Here is a 21032-nt window from a genome sequence, read left to right as displayed (position 1 = left end):
GCCAGGAAGGAATGTGGCTGCCCCTTATGACAGCCAGAACTGGCCTACATGGACGCTCTGGTTCCTATTAGGGAACCAGAGCGTCCATGTATTTTAATGCTATTGTATTAATTTATTGAATTGGGGCGTTGTATTTAATATTTTTTAATTTTTATATATTGTATTTTATTGTATTGCCCTGTACACCACCCTGAGTCCTTCGGGAGAAGGGCGGTATAAAAATAAAATAAAATAAAATAAAATAAATAAATAAATAAGTCAAAATTTCCTTTATTTTTTAGCTTAAAAAACGATTATCGGATTTACCAATAGGCAGCTCAATTCTAAAGCACAGGTAATTCTCAACTTACCACCGTTTGCTTAGTAACTTTTCAAAGCTACAACAGCACGGGAAAAAGTGACTTAGGACCGTTTTCACACTTACGACAGTAGCATCCTCAAGGTCACATGATCAAAATTCAGACATTTGGCAACTGACTCGTATTTATGACAGTTGCAGCATCCTGGGGGGGGGGGGAACGTGATCCTCTTTTGCCACTTTCTGACAAGCCAAGTCGATGGGGGAAGCCGGATCCACTTAACAACCGTGTTACAAACTTATCAACTGCAGCGACTCACTTCATGGCTGTGGCAAGCCAGAAGCGTAAAAAAGGATAAAATTCACTTTTAACAACTGCCTCACTAAGCAACAGAAGTTGAGGTTGTAAGTCAAGGTCTGCCTGTATTCGGCTTCCAACGGCCAGGAGTTCTAGATGTTGAAGGGATGTTGAAGTCTTGTTTGATCAGAAAATCTGCCATTCCTGGGAAGACGGGACAATAAACGAACTCTCCCTACTCAGACGTGATGACCATCCTTGCCTTTTTGAAACCACTTTAGGTTATCTCTTCTCCAACCTGGTAGCCCTCAACTGGGTTGGTGTCCCTTTTGGTCATGGCCACAGAATTCTGGGAACTGTAGTCCAAATACATGGTACCAGGTTGGAGATGATCAATTTTACACCGTCAACCCTAATCAACATTTCTGTTTTGAGGCACCAAATTCTGCAGAGGATAATGAAATTCTCCTCAAATTTGGACGCTGCCTCGTTCTTTCCAAATTCTCAGTTTATCACAGCAAGTGTATAAAACAGTCAAATATCTAATTGAGCCCACCAAACAATGCAGCACCAAATTCCATGACAAAAATAATTAACAGAAAAATTACCAATGGCAAAGAGTTAGTCCTCTCCATACATTGTGTGTAGCTGTAATTAGTTTGGCCCTGGCTTAATGAATAAACTTCAGATTGGTGAATAACATCAAAATTCATCATTTTGCAAGCCATTTCACTCTGGCCAAATAACAAGTGCCCCAGACACTTAGAATTATAGTTTGTAAGGCATAAATCAAACCAACCGTGACGTATTTAAAAAAAAATAAGATGTGTCTCAACACAAGACATAAATCTAGTTTTTCAACCATTTCTGTGGTTACATTTTACATATGGACGAAACAGAAACACGGCAGCCTGTTGGAATTGGGTTGTTTTATTTAAAACAGAGGAACTCTCAGTTTTTCCTCCCACCCCTCAGAAATCGGCACTAGACATTTAACAGTATTGTATTCTTGAATCAGGTGACAACCAGCTGTGAAAGAGATCCAAAATTGATTTTACAAGTCACTTGTTTTACCGGACAGCCCTCTTCCGTGACAGAATAATCAGTTAACCATGTAGAAATCAAAAATATACAGAATTCTCCATCGGGGGAGCCGAGTGTCGAAACATAATGCATTTGGGTTTTGCTATTAAATCAAGTGTTGCTCTTTTTCAAGCAAACCAACATCAAAAACAACCACCAAATCTCTCTGGATGGAGTGTTTGGGGAAAAATGTGAGTTTTTCAGAAGGGTCCTCACTACTTACGTCCATTCCATTTAAAACCTGCCTTTCAGGGCCAAGATAGAAGCTCTGGGGATCTTAACTATTTGAAGATGAAATGCTTTTGTTCTTTTGTACATGGTTAATGGGTGAGTCTCCGGCAACTCAAGAAGTGTGTTCAAAAGCCAGACCGGGATTCTTCAGTCTACTTTCACGACACTGTAAATCTTACTAACAAACCAGAAGCAAGCAAAGAACCCAATCGTTCCTGCAAAACAAGAATAAATCCTTTTAGAAAAAAAGACATGAGGGTTAAATCTTCAACTGTTCTCCGCCAACGGGGACAACAGAGATATGGATCCCCCCCCGAAGTGAATATTTGACTAAGAGAAAGCTTCGTTCTTAGCCCAAATGCACAAGGTTATGTAAACACAGATAGCCCTCCACTTACAGCAATTCATTTAGTGACTGTTCAAAGTTACAACGGCGCTGAAAAAAGGGACTTAGGACCATTTTTCACGCTTAATGACCGTTGCAGCATCCCGATGGTTGCAGGATCAAAATTCAGGTGTTGGCAACCGACTCATCTTTATGACGATCGCTGTCCCGGGGTCGTATGATCCCTTTTCGCGATCTTCAAGGGGGAAGCCAGGTTCACTTAACAACCCGTGTTGCTAACGTAACAACTGCAGCGATTCGCTTAAACACCGTCGCAAAGTCGCAAAACGGGGCAAAACTCGCTTAAGCAAATGTCTCGCTCAGCAACCTACATTTTGGGGCTCAGCTGTGGTCCTAAGCCAAGGACTGCCTGTAGGAAGTACAGTTGGATCAAACTTGGCCACTCTGAGAGGTGTGGACTACGACTATGGTCATAAACTGAGGACTACCTGTAGAAGGGATGAATTAACTAGCTTCTCCAGATGTTAGCTATTTAAGGAAAACGGCAGCTCGGTTAAGCACCTAATTTTTCCTCTGCAGCCTGGGAAAAGTGATTATGATATAGAACATTAATCAGAGGAAGACGTGCCCCAAGGCACTGCACAATCATCTCAGAGGCTATCCTGGAGATGCAAATAGCAGAGCCCTCCAGGGACCGGTCTCAACAAAGAGAAATCCTCATTTCTGAGGAACGTATTTACTAGAAGCTGCTTCTCTAATTGCAACCAATCTGGAAAGACATCCGTGCATCTGATCCCGTATTTTTAAGCAATTTACACACTGGATTCGAAGTGGGTTAGAAAGCAATACAAATCTTGCTTAAATATTATATGGGAACCAGACGGCGCAAACTCTGTCTTGCTATTGTTAGATTTTTCCAACGGGAGAGGCTTCAGTATGTCAGGATGGACTCACCTGTGAACAGGAAGAAAATCAAGACCATGATCATAGTGTACCCAAAGTAGAGGATGGTGCTAGCAATACCAGTGATCTGGAGTTTTGAGAAGAAATAATGAATGGCGTAGATGAAGAGATAAACGGCGGTGAAGCTGCTGGTTAGGAACGATCGCCACCACCAGTGATAATCCTAGGAACACAAGGAGACAAGCTGAAGAGCAAATATGTACGAGGCAGAAAAAACCATCCCTGATGTTAGAGCCAGGCGGGAGACTGTTGTTTTTAATTAGAATTCCAAAGTGTGCCAACTGCGGCCTGATGCAAAACGAGGGCTCAGAAAAAGAAGCTAATTATTTATAGACTTTCTTGCACCAATTTGTGGTCCAAAGATACATCGGGAGAATGTCTGCAAAATCTGTCCCCAGAAAACCTAACTCTCTTTTGCTGCCTCTCTTACAGATCTCCTCCGTATATCGGTGGAATTTTGCATCTATTGGTCCTGGTGGATATAAGTCACCCAACGTCTGATCAATTGATCCTTCTGATTTCCAAGTTGATCCTTGCACCCCTCCCTAAATCTTTGAATTCTTTTTTTTTTCCCCTTCTGCAAAAAACAGACAGGGAGAGAAACAATCATGCTCCACGCTTTTTAATTCCTGCTCTATGCAGTTAGGACTGGTATGTCAGCTCCACAACTTTAATAGGGTTGTTTAGCTGGGCATAAAAACCTCAAAAAACATCCTAGGAAAAGCAAGTTGGAAGGGGGGGGAGCCCTGCTTTTTATGCTCCATCTGGCTGGCAGATGCATTTTTTTAATGACAGGATGCCGAGAAGGCCAGTTGGGCACTGGGAACGGTCCCAGGCTCTTGGGCTGGCAACAGCAAATAGAAAAACGTTTCGGTTTTCCTTCGCTTGGCCTTTTACCACCATGTGAAAGTATTTTCCTTTATTGCCACTCTTAAAACAGTTGCAGATCCCCAGATGCTTATTATGGGGAAGGGACTCCTGGCGTGGCAGACAATGTGTCACCAGCTTCTCATTCCAGCGAGGGAGCCTCAGCCGTGCGCAGCCCAGACCCCCACGAAGGCAGCTTCATGCAGAAGAAGCAGAAGCCACCAGAACTGCCAGTCACCGCTGGCCTACTCTAACCACCCAGAGAGCCAGTTTGGTCTGGTGCTTAAGGCACTGGGCTAGAAAGTGGGAGAGCACGAGTTCCAGTCCTGCCTCAGCCATGAAAGCCGGCAAGGTGACTTTAGGCCAATCACCAGGAGACGGTGAGTTCTAGTCTCACCTTAGCCATGAAAACTGGCTGGGTGACTTTGGGCCAATCACTAGGAGACGGTGAGTTCTAATCCCACCTTAGGTACAAAAGATTTGGGTGACTATGGACCATTCTCTCTCTCTCTCTCCCTCTCTCTCTCGCCAACCCACCTCAAAGGGTTGTTGTTCTGGGGAAAATAGGAGGCAGGTGTGTTGGATAGATTTGCCACCTTGAGATATTTTCAAAATAATAAAAGGATACAAATTAATAAATAAAGTAAACAAACAGTACACTCATCTGGGTCTCAAACCATTTTTTCTGCTCACCTCAGCACACAGGTGAAAGTAACAAAGCAGGACGGTGGCCTCTGAACAGGTAATCAGGAGAATGATAAAGACTAAGAACAAGAAGCCAAACATGTAGTACATTTGGTGAGACCTGAGGTGAAAAAGAAAGAGGCACCTGGGTCAGCCTATAACTGCATCGATTCTGCTTCTTCAGGGGAGTGACAGATTTGGAGCAGGGAAAGGAGGGGGGGGGGAATTCTCACCAAATGCTGTTCAGGATGAAAAAGAGCTGGATGAAGATGCACCCAAAGGGCAGGATGCCGCCCATGACGATGCCCGGAAGAGGCTTGGTGAAAAAGGATTGTTCAGGGATCTGGCGAGGAATCTGGTTCGTTCGCACGGGGTGCTCAATGGGCTAAGGAAAGTAATTCACGCAGTTAATTAGAGCAGACTTTCCCTCTGCTCTAATTAATTGTCATGTCTCGCAATGATAATATTCTTAGTGTATGTGCGTGTGTGGGGTGTGTGTGCAAATGGATGTCAGAGCCATCTAAATGGTGCCCCGTTAGAAACCCTCAAGGAGGGATGGGCAACTAGAACAACTTTACAACCTGGCGACTTCAACATACAGAATTGAGCCAGCATGGAATCCTGGGAGTTGAAGTCCACAGATTGTAAATGCTATAGTTGCCCACCTTGCCCTAGACAACTTTAATTAAGAAAAACCGAAAAGCAACTCACAGGGAAAATGGGGGGGGGAGGGGAGAGAGTAAAAAAATACTGATCTGTTCTTAGGAAGTGCAAATAAAACTATTCCAGCCTAGCACAGAAAGAGCTATTCCTAACACGGAAGAAAAATACGCCTTGCTTAAAGTCCCCCACCCCAGACGTAATCCAAGTCCCTAGTTTTGAAGAGCCATTTGCGAAATCCCTGAATAATCGGCAGGAATTTGATTTCATTGCTACATTTCTCTTCTGCTTTTCCCAGCTGGGACCCTCCCTGCCAAAACCGAGGAGAGGGCAGGATGGAGATGGATGCTGCGGCAATACTTCCTCACCCCAAGATAAGGCTGTATTTTGTAGCCCGCGACTACGCAGAAAAACATCCCTCCCAGATTCTCTGGACTCGAATCAGCGGCTGTTTTGAATTCGGAAAAAGGACAAGAGGCTCTCCCAGAATTCAGTGAGGCTTCTCCAAAGACTAAAACTGCTTGCTTTGTTCCTCACTCACCTTCTCCTTGAACCCAAAATAGGCACCAATGAAGGTCAGCGGGACGGATATTCCAAACCACATGGCTAAGATCGCCACCAGGGTCCCGAAAGGAATCGCCGCCGAGGATCCCTTCACCCAAAGGATGAGGTTCATAATGAAGAAGTCAGCAAAGATGATCCTGGGGGAGCAGAAGGAGAAGACACCCCAAGGAAGACCAGGGTTAACCCAACGCGTTGAGGTTTCAGCTCAGGGGCATCTTGGGAGAATCCGGAGAATTCTCAGGCACAGAAAAACAGTGGTGAACACCAAGGGTGAACACCACAAACCCTACTCTAGCTGCGCGTCTATGGAGCCTCTCCGTCATCCAGGTCACCGTTGTCCCAGAGGTGCTTTTTCCAAAAGGCACCTCTGGACTTTCTTGGGGTTGTTTTTTTTCCTTGAAAACCTTTCGCTTCTCATCCAAGAAGCTTCTTTAGTTCAGTTCTTCAGAAGAACCGAAGAAGATTCTTGGATGAGAAATGAAACGTTTTGAAAGGAAAAAAAAAAACCAAGAAAGTCCAGTTGCCTTTTGGGGGGGAAAAAGCCCCCTTGGGACTCCTCCAGCTACATACATCCACTCCACATACAGGCTACAAAGGATGGCTTATGCTATCCCAAAATAATGTTTTGTTGGGTTTTAAATAGCCAACCCTTTATTTGAGATGTCCCACCTTTCTGCTTTGGTGACCCATCACGTTAGATATTATGAGATTGCCTGGGACTCATTCCACAGCCAAATTGATGGCCTGGCAGGCTTCTTTCTCAGCAAAAACTCAGCTGGAGAGGCAGCCAATTCAATTAAGTTACTACTAGTGAGCCAGGTACCACCTATACCTATACTATACCTGTGCATCTGGTTTTTCTTGCCTAAATGTAGAACCTTAGTTTTTTCAGCTCTGAATTTCATTTTGTTAGATAGCGCCCAGTGTTCCAGTCTGTCCAGATCCTCCTGTATCTGGAAATCAGATGAGTTCCCCATCTATCCCCTATTTTAAAAGTACAGCTTTCATATTGAGCAAACCAACAGGACGACCTGCTAGGTTTCTACAAAGTTAAACATACTTTTAAAAGAATGAGAAAATATATATATAGATGCACAGTCATTCACCCTGCAGTCATTGCAATGGCCACACGCAATCAGCTGGATTTGATAACCATCAATTAACCGCGTTCATAAGCCTTTTTGCTTACTAACTCATGTTCAAGGACAAATTATTTATCAAAAAGGGGGCGAGGTTACTAACCCAGGGCAGAGGAGAGCCGTCAGCAACACATTGGTCTTCCATTTTTCTCCTCTAAATGCTAAGGAAGAAGAGAAACACCAGCATTCATCATTTCTACATTACTCATCCTTTATAATCTCTGGAAAATTTAAACCAAATTTGATTAGCTTAATGCCAGCCAGGTTTTTGAATCTTGCTGCCACCTTATCTCTCTGTGCCATCTCACTGGCAGCTTTTTAAGCCTCTCCGATTTTTAAAGCAATCTGAAAAGGGAGAACACAATTATGGCAAAGATGACTAATTTTTTTTGAGGGGGGGATCTTCATGGAGCGATTGCAGCCTCTGTCCTCATTAGACCTGAGATGATCACTAGCAGAGACACAAACTGCAGAGGAGGGGTGTACGACCTTGGCAACTTTAAAACTTGTGGGTTTCAACTCCCAGAATTCCCCAGCCAGCATGGGAGTTGGTCCAAACGTCTTAAAAGTTGCCAAGGTCAGACACCCTGTAGAGGTGAAGCCAAGGAAGTCCAAGGAAGGAAGAATGTGAAATGAATCCATCCCTCACGATTCTCTGCCTCTTCTGCAGCTGTTGCCAAAACACACACACCATACTTACTTTTATACATACGAGCAGATACGTAGCCCGCTGGGGTCCCCAGCAAAACCCAGAGCACCACCGCACAGGTCATCAGAGCCCCTCGGTTGGCTGGTGAAAGGAAACCGAGGCAGGCCAGGACTGGAGGGAAGACAAAGAAGGAAGTGTTGGGAGCAATGAGATTCCTCAGGCTTCAGGCATCCTTTTCCTTACAGAAGAAAGAAAGAGTCTGGGATATTGGGGCTCTTCCCTGTTTCAGGTCACCCACACTGATTGGAAAATATTCTTCAGTGTTTCAAGGACGACTCTCCTAGCCTGGCCGGGGAATTCTGAGCGCTGAAGTCCAAAAGTGTTTAAAGTTGCCAAGGTTGGACACCTCTGCCTTAAGAGTCTGCCTCCCCTAAAACTGACTCCGAACAATCTTCCCCCCCCCAAAAGGAGACTTTCATTCTGAGCTTTGGAGTCAGGTTGCCAAAACTCTCTCAAGATTCAGCAACCAACTTTGCAGTTATTTCTGATTATTATTGATTGATTATTGTTTTGTTCTATTATTTGGTTTAATCTCACAGAGCGGCAGGGTGGGCTAGAGGTGGAGGTCCCGCCTCACAGTCAGGAGGGCTGAGAGTTCTGATATTAGCGGCAGATATTTCTCTCTCTGGGTGCAAAGAGAAAATAGCTGCTGCGAGCTTCCCTCTAGGCATCTGGCTGGTCAACGTTCAGCTCCATTCAGTCACCCCGACTCCATGCAGATGCAAGGAATTACAGGGTCGTTAAAAGGAGGGGGGGGGAAACTGGTTTAATCTAACTGGGCTGGCACACACAGACGGCACCCTCTACTAATCCTTGTCCAACATTTTGCTAGCACTGCAAAAAAAGAACACCCCTGGTTTTAACCCATCGAGTGACACTTACACAAAGTAATGAACGTCATGATAAAAATCTGAGTCCCTTGGCCTAAGAAGACGGAGAGCAGCATGCCTTTCCGGGGCGGCCTGAACACGTCTCCGTGGACCAACTTCCACCCAAACTCCTCCTGGGCGTCTTCCTGTAATGACATCTTGATTAGAAGAGCCCCACGCAACAGGGAATTAGCACACACCAGACGTGGAAGTCGCTTTTCCTGCCTGATTATCTTGGGGGGGGGGAGGGGTTGCTACTAAAAGGGTCTAATTTCATCAGCATCGTTAATGTGCCGATTTTACAACTCCCCAAAGGCAAGCCGAGAAGGGAGGGGGGGATGACAGAAAATGCAGATTTATTAAAGCTCAGTTATGTTTGGAACGAGAAACGAGCATTTAACAGACTTAGCTCAAATGCCGCGCGGTTTGTGGATGTTACGCAAACGACTGTGGTAAAAGGTAAGCTATGTAAAACACCAGCAAGTATCCTATTTATTTATGTCTTTTTTTATCCAAATCATTTCAAAGCTGAAGATGCACCTGTGCCATATTTTCCTGCTTTCTCCCCACATTAAAAGCAACAGAATTCTATTCACTAGATGGAAGACACCGTTTCAAGCTGAAATGCCAAACGCCACCTAGCCCACACAGCTATCTGCAAAGTAACCCTAACCCCTATGAGAGGTTTACTAATGGTTTTCTCCCAGCAACGCATCTTGAGCCTGATCCAGTTCGATTCTTCCAAATTATTTTTCCTCTTTTCCTATCCTATTTCACCCCAAATAAGACCTAAGCCCAAGATCATCAGCCAGACGGATGCATTTAGTACCGTATTTCCCCCAAAATAAAACCTAACCAGAAAATAAGTGCTATTTTGCTCTTTTAGAGCAAAAATTAATAGAAGACCCAGTCTTATTTTTGGGGAAATACGGTAGCAGAAATAGGATGCTTCACCAGAGTGTTTTCATAGCAAGTATGTAGTGCTGACATGAACATAAATGACACAAGAGAAAGGGGTAACTTCGGAACCTACATTTTCAAAGTGTCCTGCCTGCTTGATCTGCAGATAACAGAATTGGAAGGGACCTTGGAGGTCTTCCAGTCCAACCCCCTGCTCACGCAGGAGACCCTATACCAGGGGTAGGCAACCTTGGCTCTTTTATGACTCGTGGACTTCAACTCCCAGAATTCCTGAGCGTTGACTGGGAATTGGAGTCCATGAGTCATAAAAGAGCCAAGGTTGCCTACCCCTGCCCTATACCATTATAGGCAAATGGCTATCCAATCTCTTCTTTAAAATCTCCAGAGACACATTCATATCTTCCTTTTATGAGCTGAAAAGAGTACCAGTTATCAAATTCAATCTTCTGTTCAGAGATGAAGTCTAAACCTGCGGTTTTGGTAGGATAATGATAACCTCAGAACTAAATTTGAAGATTTTTTTTTTTTTTTTTGCTTTCTAGCAACGGTAAGGAATCACGACAGATGTTCCCCAACGTAGGAAATTCAGGAGGTTTGTGACACCGAGGAGGATACAAGGATAGTTACAGAAATTAAAGTTCTCATACAGTAAGAAAGAAGAGCAAAAAGAAATTTATTCTGTTTTTCCTAGAAATTTGAAGCTATGCTCTAGTCTACGCTGGAACTGTGGCTGTACCAGGGAGGGAGGAAAGAAATCAAATTGTAACTACAGCTGAGCTTCTGATTTCTTTCATATGAAGCCAGGCACTCTTCAATTTAAAGAAGCAGGGTTTCTACAAGCCTACTCATTACCTCCAAATGACAATTGATGGAAAGGCGACTTTTTTTTTGCTGCAGACTTTCATTTTAATTAGTTAAGTAAATATGGACTATTGGGTTTCAGTTTTAACAGTTCTTCACTAAATCAGCCGCAGGACCTGTTTTCACAAGCAGACCACCTGGGGCTTCCTAGCAAATAGTTGAGCAAATGAGAAAGAAAGAAAGAAAAGATAAAAAAAAAAGGAGAGAGATTCACCAAGCAGAATGTCAGCTCTAGAAATACTGTACAGATTTTACATTGGGTATGCGGTGGGGCTGGTTTGAGTTTAGCATGCTGTGTGAACCCAACCAGCTGGTTTTAATCATGGTTTAGGGTCAGAGCACAGACAAGAGTGCTGAAAGAGCATGCAAACCATAATTGTACTCAGGTCAGATATTCTGTCTTCTCTCAGTTCATTACAAGAAGCTAACCTTTCGATTAATTGAGGCTGCGGTGCCCCCTTCCAATATCCATCAAGGTTCTCAAGCTTCTAATTTCACCCATGTATTTTTGCAAAATGAAAGGTCAATTCTCTTTAATTCTGAGAGTTACTCACTGAAGAATCGATCTTGTTGTATCTTGCGATGTCTTTATGAAGCGTCCTTAGGAGAATCATGGCGACCATCCCCGATAAGAAGAGGACGATCACAAGAGAATTCATGATGCTGCGAATTAAAAGGGGAAAAGAGACTTCAAACAGGTCCAGGCACTGCGCAGCACTTAAAGACAGCAAGGAGAACTCAATGCTCACGATGGATGAGTCATAAAAATATCGGAGCGATTGTACAGAGGGTCCCCGACTTACAACTGTTCGAATTTACAACAGCACTGAAAAAAGTCGGCTCCTGATGATTCTCGCACAGCATCCCCACACAGTCATGGGATCAAAACTGGGGCGCAACTGGCTTGTATTTATGACAGTTGCAGCATCCTTGTGATCACAACTGCAATCTTCCCAGCTGCTTTCTAATGAGCCAAGTGAATGGGGGGGGAGGAGCCAGATTCGCTTAACGACTGCGAGATTCACTTAAGGACAGCAGTGATTCATTTAACCATCGTGGCAGAAAAGGGCTGTAAAATTGGGTGCGGCTCACTCAACCACCACTGCCTTGCTTAGCGTTGGAAATTCCAATCCCAACCGTGGTCCTAACTAGAGGACTACCTGCAAAACCGACAGGACAACACCACGATGAGAATAAAACCAAGCCAGGACCACGATTCTCAGGGGTGACTGAAATTCTTTGGGGAGTCGGATAAACTCAAGATGCCATATTTTTTTGGGGGGGGATGAATCCATCTTTGTTTAAAATCCATCAATGGTATTTTAAGGTTTTTAAAGAATTGGTAGCCCACCTGAATGATTTTGTACGTGTTTACCTTCAAAGCAGAGTCAAAGCAGGTAAGAAGATTCTACTTCTCCCTCCCCCCCCCTGCATTAGAGAGAGGAGATTCCTAAGCAAGTCACGTGGCAGTGTGGGGTTTTGTGTGTGTGTGTTTTTTAAAGAATGCCGGTCAACTGTTACATCTCAGAACATCTCGTAAAGAAAGAACAATAAAGGCAAATATATTTTCTTCAAAAGGCTCATTCTTGAGTGAAACTGAACACTCAAAGAGTTGTTCCCAAGAGGGACAACTGGGCTAAGGCTCCACAAAAGAAAAACAAGAAATGTTCCCTGCCTTAAAAGAGATGTTTTTCACTAGAATTCCTCAAATAAATACAGGCAGCCCTCGGCTTATGGCCCCAGTTGAGCCCAAAGTTTCTGTTGTTAAGTGAGACATTTGTGGAGGGGAGGGCTGCCTCATTTTACAACCTTTCTTGCCACAATTGTTAAGCGAATCGCTGCAGCTGTGAAGTTAGTAGTAGGGTTGTTAAGCGAATCTGGCTTCCCCCCTTGACTTTGCTTGTCAGAAGGTCACAAAAGGGGATCACGTGACCCCAGGAGGCTGCAGCCGTCGTAAGTACATGCCAGTTGCCAAGTGTCTGAATTTTGATCACGTGACTGTGGTGAGGCTGCAATTGTCGTTAAGTGTGGAAAACGGCCACTTTTTTCAGGCCTGTTGTAACTTTGAACTGTCGAGGTTGTAAACTGAGGACTGCCTGTATAAAAAACAGGGTGCGCTCCCCCTCATTCTGGTCTGTCAGCATTCATTTCATTCATTTCCCTTACCTGAACCACTGAATGTTGGTATGAGGCATGGACTTCAAGATATAGTCCCACCGGGAAGCCCATTTTATATTGTTGTTCTCCTGCACAGGGAGGGAAGGAAAAATGGGAGCTGAATCATAGATGTCGGTTCCCGAAGAACAAACTTTACAACAACCTTCCCTCTTGTGACTGCAAGACTTCAAATGTCAGGTCGTCCCTACTGCGGTAACCCCCATGGAACAGGCTGCCATTTTCCCACAGCAGGTCAGGACAAACATGATCTGTACGCGGATGGTAACAAACCACTTCCCTGGCCTCTTAACAAAAACCCTCAACCGTGGCTTGGTGTTGACATACGATGGGCAGTTGGGGAAAAAAAAAGTGGTTTAAAGTTTTCGAGAAGCTGTATAATGGCATTTGAGAAGAATTGCCAAAAATAATGGAGAAGAAATGCTCAATTCTTATGCGTGAGGGGACTGGAAGAATGGTGCAATACATAATGCATAATTCAATTATGGGAAGTATATTTAAGAAAATATGAACAATCTCTGTAGGCTGTGCCCTTTGGTAATACTGTTTACGTTTAGCACAATATTTTAAATACACACACACACACACACACACACATTATAAAAAAAATTATTGTGAGGTCCAGTGTATGTTATTGGTCCATTAACCATCGAGATATGAAAATCTGAATCATTAAAATATATGTGGTTGTACATACAGAAGTTACACTTACTTCAAATTTCACAGAGTATGTATAGATCATGTCCAGTTTGCTATTAAATTCTGCAGGAATTTCCATAGGGGGACCCTTACAGGATAAATTGTTTATATCTGTATGCTTGTAACTGCAAAGATAAATGTATACATATTTCTAGAATGATCTAGAGACACTTCCTTCAAATGTGTTCCAATTTTTAAAAATCAAAAGCTCTACTTAAGATGTAGGACTATTTCATATAATACTTGTATAACATACAGAGGTTTTTTTGTAGCTGGGCAGCCTATAATAATGATAAACAGACTGTTAAGCCAAATCACACGCTGGATGCTGAGTTTCAAGATAATGGAAAAATCACAGACCTGAATTTTACACATTATATTCTAGTCTAAGTGATCAGTACATTAATCAGCCTTGGGAATCTTATTCTAGGATTCAAAGGAGGAAAATATACAGTTCAAACAGGCAAGAAACAGATGATTATTTTGCAATATATTCATAAAGAATAATGGTAGTTAATGAAATGTTGGAAAATACTCAGTTTTATGTCTAAGGATAGCTAACCATATAGTAGGACTGTATTACTATTATCCTTCTCATCTTTCCTATCACCTACTACTGATATCTAATAGCTATCTTTTCGTTGGTTGCATCTTATGATTTGCCACTTTGTTGTTTGCATGTACAGTGAGAGCTTACACACTGGAGACAAATTTCTTGTGTGTCGAATCACACTTGGCCAATAAAGAATATTCAATTCTATATTCTACTTTTGATGAGCTCAGACACCTAGCCATCAAGAACATAAGGGTACGCCTTTATAACAGAATAACAGAGTTGGAAGGGACCTTGGAGGTCTTCTAGTCCAACCCCCTGCTCAAGCAAGAGACCCCAGACCATTTCTGACAAGCGGCTGTCCCGTCTCTTCTTGAAGGCCTCCGGTGAGGAAGCACACACAAATTCTGAAGGCAAATTTCTTTTGGAAACTTTTGGGGTGGAAGTCAAACTTGACAACCAGCTCTATTAAAAACAATAACAACACACCATCTTCTCTTTCCACTATCAAACATGATTCTGCTCAAGCAGTTCTGGGCCTCCGCCAGCCCCCAGAAAAGACGGAAGCAATCACAACAATGAGCATTTACAAACCCCCCCCCCAATTTTCAATCATCTCAGATTAGTCTCTTGCAGTACCTTCAGACTCTGGAACATTTTGGGGGGGGTTTGGGGGAGGGGGGGAAAATAGTTGATAAAAATGTGAGAAGAAAAGCATCAATGAGCCGCCCTCCTCCTCCTCCTCCTCCTCCTCCTCCTCCTCCTCCTCCTCCAGCAAAGGAACGACAGATGGGCGGATCAGGGACCAGGAAAGCCATTCAAAAGACTTGACCGTGCCTACTCCGCCCTCTTGTGGAGCGCGCAGTCACACACACACAAAGAGTAATTGTGCACTGCCCAACTTTGTTCCTGCAAAGACGGCTGGATAAATTGACTAAATAAATAAACCAAGCAAACCACGATCTCTGTATTATCCAAACTTCAAGGGTCACTGGTTAAGGTCAGTAACGCTGATCGGTTTCACTTGCCACCTTTAGAGGCTTTCAATCAATCAATCAACAATCAGAAGTGAGGCCTGGCCTGCAAAACACACCCTCTGGAGGGTTGCTGGCTGGAAGAAAATGGGTCACTGCCAGGTTTTTTTAAGAAAGTACCCTTTCTTCACCCCAATATGGAATGAATTGATTTTTTTTTAAAAAAAGATAATTTTAGTCGGAAGAATGATTTATAGGTTAAGTCCTCGACCTATGAACACAAATGAGCCCAAACTTTCTGCTCTTACGTGAGACATTTGTTAAGCGAGTGTCGCCCCATTTTACAACCTTCCTTGCCTCCATTGTTAAATGAATCACGGCAGTTGATAGGTTAATAAACCGGTTAAGTGAGTCTGGCTTCCGCATTGACTTTGCTTGTGGGAAGGTTGCAAAAAGGGATCACCTGATCCTGGGACGAGTATGAGTCAGTTGCCAAGTGTCTGAATTTTGATCATGTGACCTTGGGGGATGCTGCAACGGTCATAAGTGTGAAAAACGGTCACAAGTTACTTTTTTCAGTGCCGTTGTTCAAACAGTCATTAAACGAACTTTACAAAGTCAAGGACCGCCTGTCCTTTGTGGAGTTAGGCTGACACCACTGTCATTTTAGAAAGCTGAGTGGTTGGCAAGCTCTAAACACCCAGCCGCTAAGACTTAATTAATCAATCAATCAACCAATCAATCAAGCATAGCCCGGGGGAAAAAAATCAGCCAATGTAAGTCAGTTTTCCATCTAACCTCTTCTATATTTATTACAAGAGAGCCTTTTTGGCCCCTCAGTGCCAGGGATAAAAGGCAGGACAGCCTTTGGACCACACACTGAATAAATAAAAAACATTTCTGCCCACTGCACTCTACCAGATTTGTGGACGTTCACAACAGAGATGATGATATACAAAATTACTATCTGTTATTTCTCTTCCCCATTTTCTGCTTTGCATTTATATGGTCCCTGCGAAATTATTTCCCTTTTCACTGTCATGTAAGCCATCAAGACGTTCTGGATGCTGTCCCATCAAATAAATAACGTATCAGAACACAAAAAAGTCACACAATCAAGTGCCAATGTAGAACAGAAAGAGCCATCCATCGTTAGCCATCCATTGTTAATCATCTTAAGTCACCATCAACCTTGTCAAACATTTTATTTTTCCACAAAACTGACAAAGTTTGCTACTCCTGCTCCTTAACAGAGCATTTTGGAGTTTCAGCTTCCCCTGCCTGGAAACAGCTGATGAACACTGGCAGTTCCTCCCAGGCCTGGTAAATGTTGGGCCGCTGGAAACTTCTAAGTGGTATTCTAAGGGGTTGGTAGCACTCCTATTAATTATGCCAGAGAGCAGAGTTACCGCAACTATTTAGTGCTTCCAAAGTGGTATCTACTACGATTAGCAAGTGAGCAGTTCACCTTTTGGGTTCCAGCTGAGCTGCAACTAGCCTTGCTCCGGGCCAGTTTTCGTCTTTCCCACTATGGTAGGTGATTGTAATGTCTACGTGATTGAAGAGATAGAAAGTGTTCTTCTTGTTGAATTCAGCCTGAAAGATATTAAGATGCCATTAAATACTCCTAAAGCTTCAGGAGATAGCAACAGGCACAGCCAAAGCTGTTGGCCATATCAGAATTACGTTATAAACAAAGGAACTGACCCAGATACACTAAAAATTTGCTGATTTACAAACACTTAAGGATTACATAAATTTCCAACCATTTTTCCAGGTGGAGCCATTTCTAAAGAACAAAGAATTGGATCAACCAAAGATGGACAGAACAGACTCTTTTGGACTCAAATGAGCTCTCAATAACTCATTCATCCATGTATCTGTATGAATTTACTGTGAAAAAAACTGAATAAAAATCCATACTCCAATCCGCTTTTGAATATTGTATGCCTTCCTTCCCCATGCAATTTGTAAATTATGCTTTAAAAGCCGCATTTCAGCATGCACATTTGTTGGGTAAAGAACTGCATCGCAATATTGCCAAAATGCCCAGCATTGAATGATTGTTTTCTGAAATGAATTCAACCTAGGTCAGGGGTAGGCAACTCTGGCTCTTTTATGACTCATGGACTTCAACTCCCAGCTATGCTGGCTCAGGAATTCTGGGAGTTGAAATCCACGAGTCATAAAAGAGCCAAGGTTGCCTACTCCTGACCTAGGGCAGCGTTTTTCAACCTTGACCTTTTTAAGATGTGCAAACCTCAACACCCAGAATTCCCCAGCCAGCACGCATATAAATTTCCGTCCCCAACATGGGATCTTGGTAAAAAATCTGCTAGGAGGAATTGTGAACCACACAAGTTGCTAGTTCAGACACATGGTTGGCTGGGGAATTCTGGGAGTTGAAGTCCACAGGTCTTAAAGTTGCCATGTTTGCACAGTCTTGATATAGACTTTCATTGCAATTACTGAATAAACTAGAATGTGCTAGGATTCTAAGCCCAAACCATGCACGAGCCCACTGCACCATTTTTTATTGTTCTTCAAATTAATTTAGGAGAAATATACCCTTGATCACTTACACTCATTATGCAGAAATCTTTTATCCGGCCATCTGATGCAATATAACACCCAATTGGAAATCCAGGATTACAGTATTTAAGGTTATCTTCTACATCGTAGCACCAAGTCACAGGCATGTTATCTATAATCCTGAATAAAAAAAACATTCAGATCCTTCTATATTTATAATTAGAATGGAGTTTATAGGCTTTAAAAATATTCTGCAGAAATTTGTACTTATTTATACTCTGGTGAGAAGACTAAGAGTACTTCTTCCATTATTTTTTCCTTTCTATCTTTAGAACATGGCTGGACAACACTTAATTCTTCCCTACACAGATCAGTGATTTTTAGAGAACATGTTCTCCTCACCAGTGATGCTGATAATTCAACTGCATTCCCTTCTTCAAAAAATCCAGATTATTTTTGTCTTCTGGCTTCTGTGGGTCGTAAGACTTTACACACACTTTCTTGCACTCTTCATCTTTTTTAAATGTAAACTGGCATAAAGACAAAAGAGATCTAAATGTTTTGATCCATACCATTGAAACGATTCAGCTGGCACTCATTCAGGAGTGTGTTTTTGAAATAACCATTTTGTCCAGCCAGAGGCTAAAAGGGGTCATTTAATACTTCCTGATCTAAAAATTTCCCAGGATTTTATTTTCTGCTCAGTGCTTCCTTGCTTTGTTCCCCTCTCTCCCTCCCTCCCTCCCTCCCTCTCTCTGTCTCTCTCTCACACACACAATATATTGCTCAGAAGAGATAGCAGGCGAGCTTCTTGTCCTCATAAAATCAATGACAAATGAACTAAAAGCTGGAAATCAGAAAGCTGGGAAATTCAAGACCCTATCGTTTCCCCTCTGCCATAACAATTTATCAATGAGTTTTTTATTTCCAGCAATAGCAGCCGCCGCCAGCAATATGCCCTTGGGAAACTCACATAGGAGCAACAGTGATTCTGCAACAACTAGATCTTCTTTCTAGCCTGCCTCTGGAAATCCTTTCCAGCTGATCAATAGTCAGCTCTATTCAGAAAGAAACTGGGCTCCCTGCAATTTCTAAATAGTCCTTTATGTTCTGCATAAACACGTCCCCGTAACAGCAATTCTGCATCTGTGCCCCAAAACGATTTCCGTGAACTTTTGTCAAGCAGGGACAAGCAGGCGACAGAAGAATCTCACAACCCAAAACAAGCTTCTCCCAAGCATTTGGAAGTCTGCGATCACCTTGTAGGGGGAAGAGGCTATTCTTTCGCCAAACAGAACTTGTCCGAGGTTTTCTGAAGGTCTCTCTTCTGTCTGGTCTTTGCAAAAATCAAAACTGTGCAAGGAGAAAGAGAGGTTTTACTCTTCAACATGACAATAGCTAGGAGTGTGACCCTTTTCTCGCAGTAATGCATACGCTAGAAAAGCCATACCCAGCCCAGCACCTTTCACTATGCAAGGTGTACTTACGCATCATATTCATATGGCAAAACAGATTCAACCGAGTCCAGCCTGTTTACAAACAACTCAATTTTGGGCTAGGATAAAAAAAAACATTGTTTAAATAGTTGGCAACACACTAATGCAACACCCCAAGTTTTCTTGACTACAAAGAAGAACACCGAAGAATTCTAATACTTTTGCCCACCGGTAATTTGGGGGGCGGGGTGGGGGAGAGAGATTTGTTGCATCTTGCACAAAATCCAGGTTTCAAAAAAGACTGACATTTTGCAGGTAAGTCCCTCTGATTTCTCACGTGCTAACTAATGGGGGGCGGGGGCGGGGGCAGAAAGCCTTCATGGGGACAACGACCACCCCTCCAAAGACATTAGCCTAATTAGACTAATTAGACCTAGACTAATTAGACCCCCCCATCCGCGCTTCAAGGCTTCCCTGGATGGGCGGGAGGGGCTCGTGTGAACTCAAAAAGACACGTGTTCTGCCTGGAGGAAGCGTGTCCAGTACCCACACAGACCCTTCCTCTGCCTCCCCCGGCTTCCCCACCCAGGCGGCCCTTCTCGTGGGACTACAACTCCCAGGGCCCCGGGGTCCGCGCGGAGGATGCTGGGAAGTGTAGTCCCAGCCCCTCAGGAGGGCGCTCCCGTTCCTCCCCCCATTCCCACCCCCGGCGACCCACCAAGCATCCGGCGGGACCCTCCTGGTTGGCGTCCGAGGGCTCGCAGAAGCTGACGGGCGCCAAGCCGGGCAGGTAGAAGGCGGCGCCGAGGCCTGCGGGGCCTCCAAGCACCAGCAGCAGCGCCAGCAGGACGGACGGGCGGCTAGGCCGCGGCCTCCCCATCGTGGCGCTTCCTGGCTCGCGGCAGCGGGGGGCTCTGCGGGTCGGGCTGAGGGGCTCCAAGCGCGGCTGCGGCGTCACAATCGCCCGGCAGGAGCGGCGGCAGCGGCCTCGCACTGAGGAGACGCGGCCAGGCCTGGGTGGAGCGCTCCCCTCAGCCTCCCACGTGACCCGGATGCGGCGCCGCCATCTTCGGTCAGGGCAGCTTCAAGTTCAGGCTCGGCGGGTTGGCGCTCGATCCAGGTTGGCGGCGCTGGCGGCGCCATGTTGGCTAAGGGCACCGGTCTTTTCCTGGTTCTTTGCATCCCACAGGAGGGTGCCTTAGAACAACATAGAATAATAAAGAGTTGGAAGGGACCTGGGGGGGTCTTTTAGTCCAGGGGTCCCCAACCTCCGGTCTGTGGATCAGTACCGGGCCACGGCATGCCAGCAACCAGTCCGCACAAACAAGCAAAGCCCCATCCGTGGGATGCAGGCAGAACACAAAACCACGTACCCTCCCTCCAGTCCGCGAAAAAACCTCTCTCCACGGAACCGGTCCCTGGTGCCCAAAAGGTTGGGGGCTTCCAGTGCTTTTTTTGTAAAAGAAAAAGGTGCTGGAACTCACACATGTCATACAACCCGCCTTGCCTACCCTATAAGGTTCCATCCCAAAAAAGTGCCGGAACTCCCTTCTGAGCGTTCTATGAGAAAAAAAGCCCTGGGGGCTTCTGTTCTAGTCCAAACCCCTGCTCAAGCAGGAGACCCTATACCATTCCAGACAAATGGTTGTCCAGGTTTTGTGGGGTTTTTTGAAAGCCTCCAGTGATGGAGCACCCACAACTTCTGAAGGAACTTCTGAAGCCATCAAGGGACAACCTGTACGTGGACGGGGCGGGTGAGACAACCCCATTCCTCTCCCAGTGCATCAAGACACAGGTAGCTGCAACTCCAGCACTTTCAGCGGCAGATGTAAGGACCAAAACCAAGGGTACAAAAATAACAACAAAAATGCAAACAATTAAAAGCAATTTTAAATCATTGAAATTATGTGATCTGCAGAATAAGCCATCCTCTGCTAGATTTACCTGGCCTTTTGTTGAGCAAAAGGGGTCAATGGCTGGTTTGCCCTGGTCCGGTGACATGCAAAGGGGGTTACTGCAGATAATGGATGGGCAGCAAGATCAGGGGAAAAAAATGCAATTTATATCAGGGAAAAGTCTGATTCTAAACCTCGTGCACATTTTCCAGCTTTGGTGATACAAAAAGGCTGAGAGCCAGTTTGGTCTAGTGGTGAAGGCACCAAGCTGGAAA

The 21032-nt window shown here is 44.3% G+C and overlaps 1 protein-coding gene across 1 annotated transcript; it reads right to left on the bottom strand.

Annotated features, from left to right (window-relative positions):
- Positions 1 to 1511: 1511 nt before the first annotated feature.
- LOC310645871 (transmembrane 9 superfamily member 2-like) lies at positions 1512 to 19921 on the bottom strand. Its single transcript, XM_083371900.1, has 17 exons — positions 19581 to 19921; positions 18914 to 18981; positions 18686 to 18779; positions 17829 to 17956; positions 17477 to 17606; positions 16363 to 16490; positions 13381 to 13492; positions 12660 to 12739; positions 11048 to 11156; positions 8725 to 8857; positions 7834 to 7953; positions 7237 to 7294; positions 5972 to 6131; positions 5004 to 5155; positions 4780 to 4891; positions 3211 to 3382; positions 1512 to 2125 (listed from the first exon to the last, which is right to left on the bottom strand). The coding sequence occupies exons 1-17, from the start codon at positions 19740 to 19742 to the stop codon at positions 2058 to 2060; spliced, it is 1986 nt and encodes a 661-aa protein (XP_083228026.1). The 5' UTR covers positions 19743 to 19921; the 3' UTR covers positions 1512 to 2057.
- Between the last annotated feature and the right edge of the window lie 1111 nt (positions 19922 to 21032).

This window comes from Vipera ursinii (assembly GCF_947247035.1).
Source record: "Vipera ursinii genome assembly, chromosome: 12".
NCBI lineage: Eukaryota > Metazoa > Chordata > Lepidosauria > Squamata > Viperidae > Vipera > Vipera ursinii.
Note: the sequence above shows the minus strand (reverse complement) of the source record. Positions and strands in the feature narration are given on the sequence as shown.

Coding starts and splice junctions, on each gene's coding strand:
- LOC310645871 (XM_083371900.1), bottom strand. CDS start 19,742: ATGGGGAGGCCGCGGCCTAGCCGCCCGTCCGTCCTGCTGGCGCTGCTG. Junction 16,491..17,476: donor AAGATTTCTGCATAATGAGT/GTAAGTGATCAA, acceptor AATATCTTTCAG/GCTGAATTCAACAAGAAGAA. Junction 7,954..8,724: donor CATGACGTTCATTACTTTGT/GTAAGTGTCACT, acceptor TCTTCCCTCCAG/TCCTGGCCTGCCTCGGTTTC.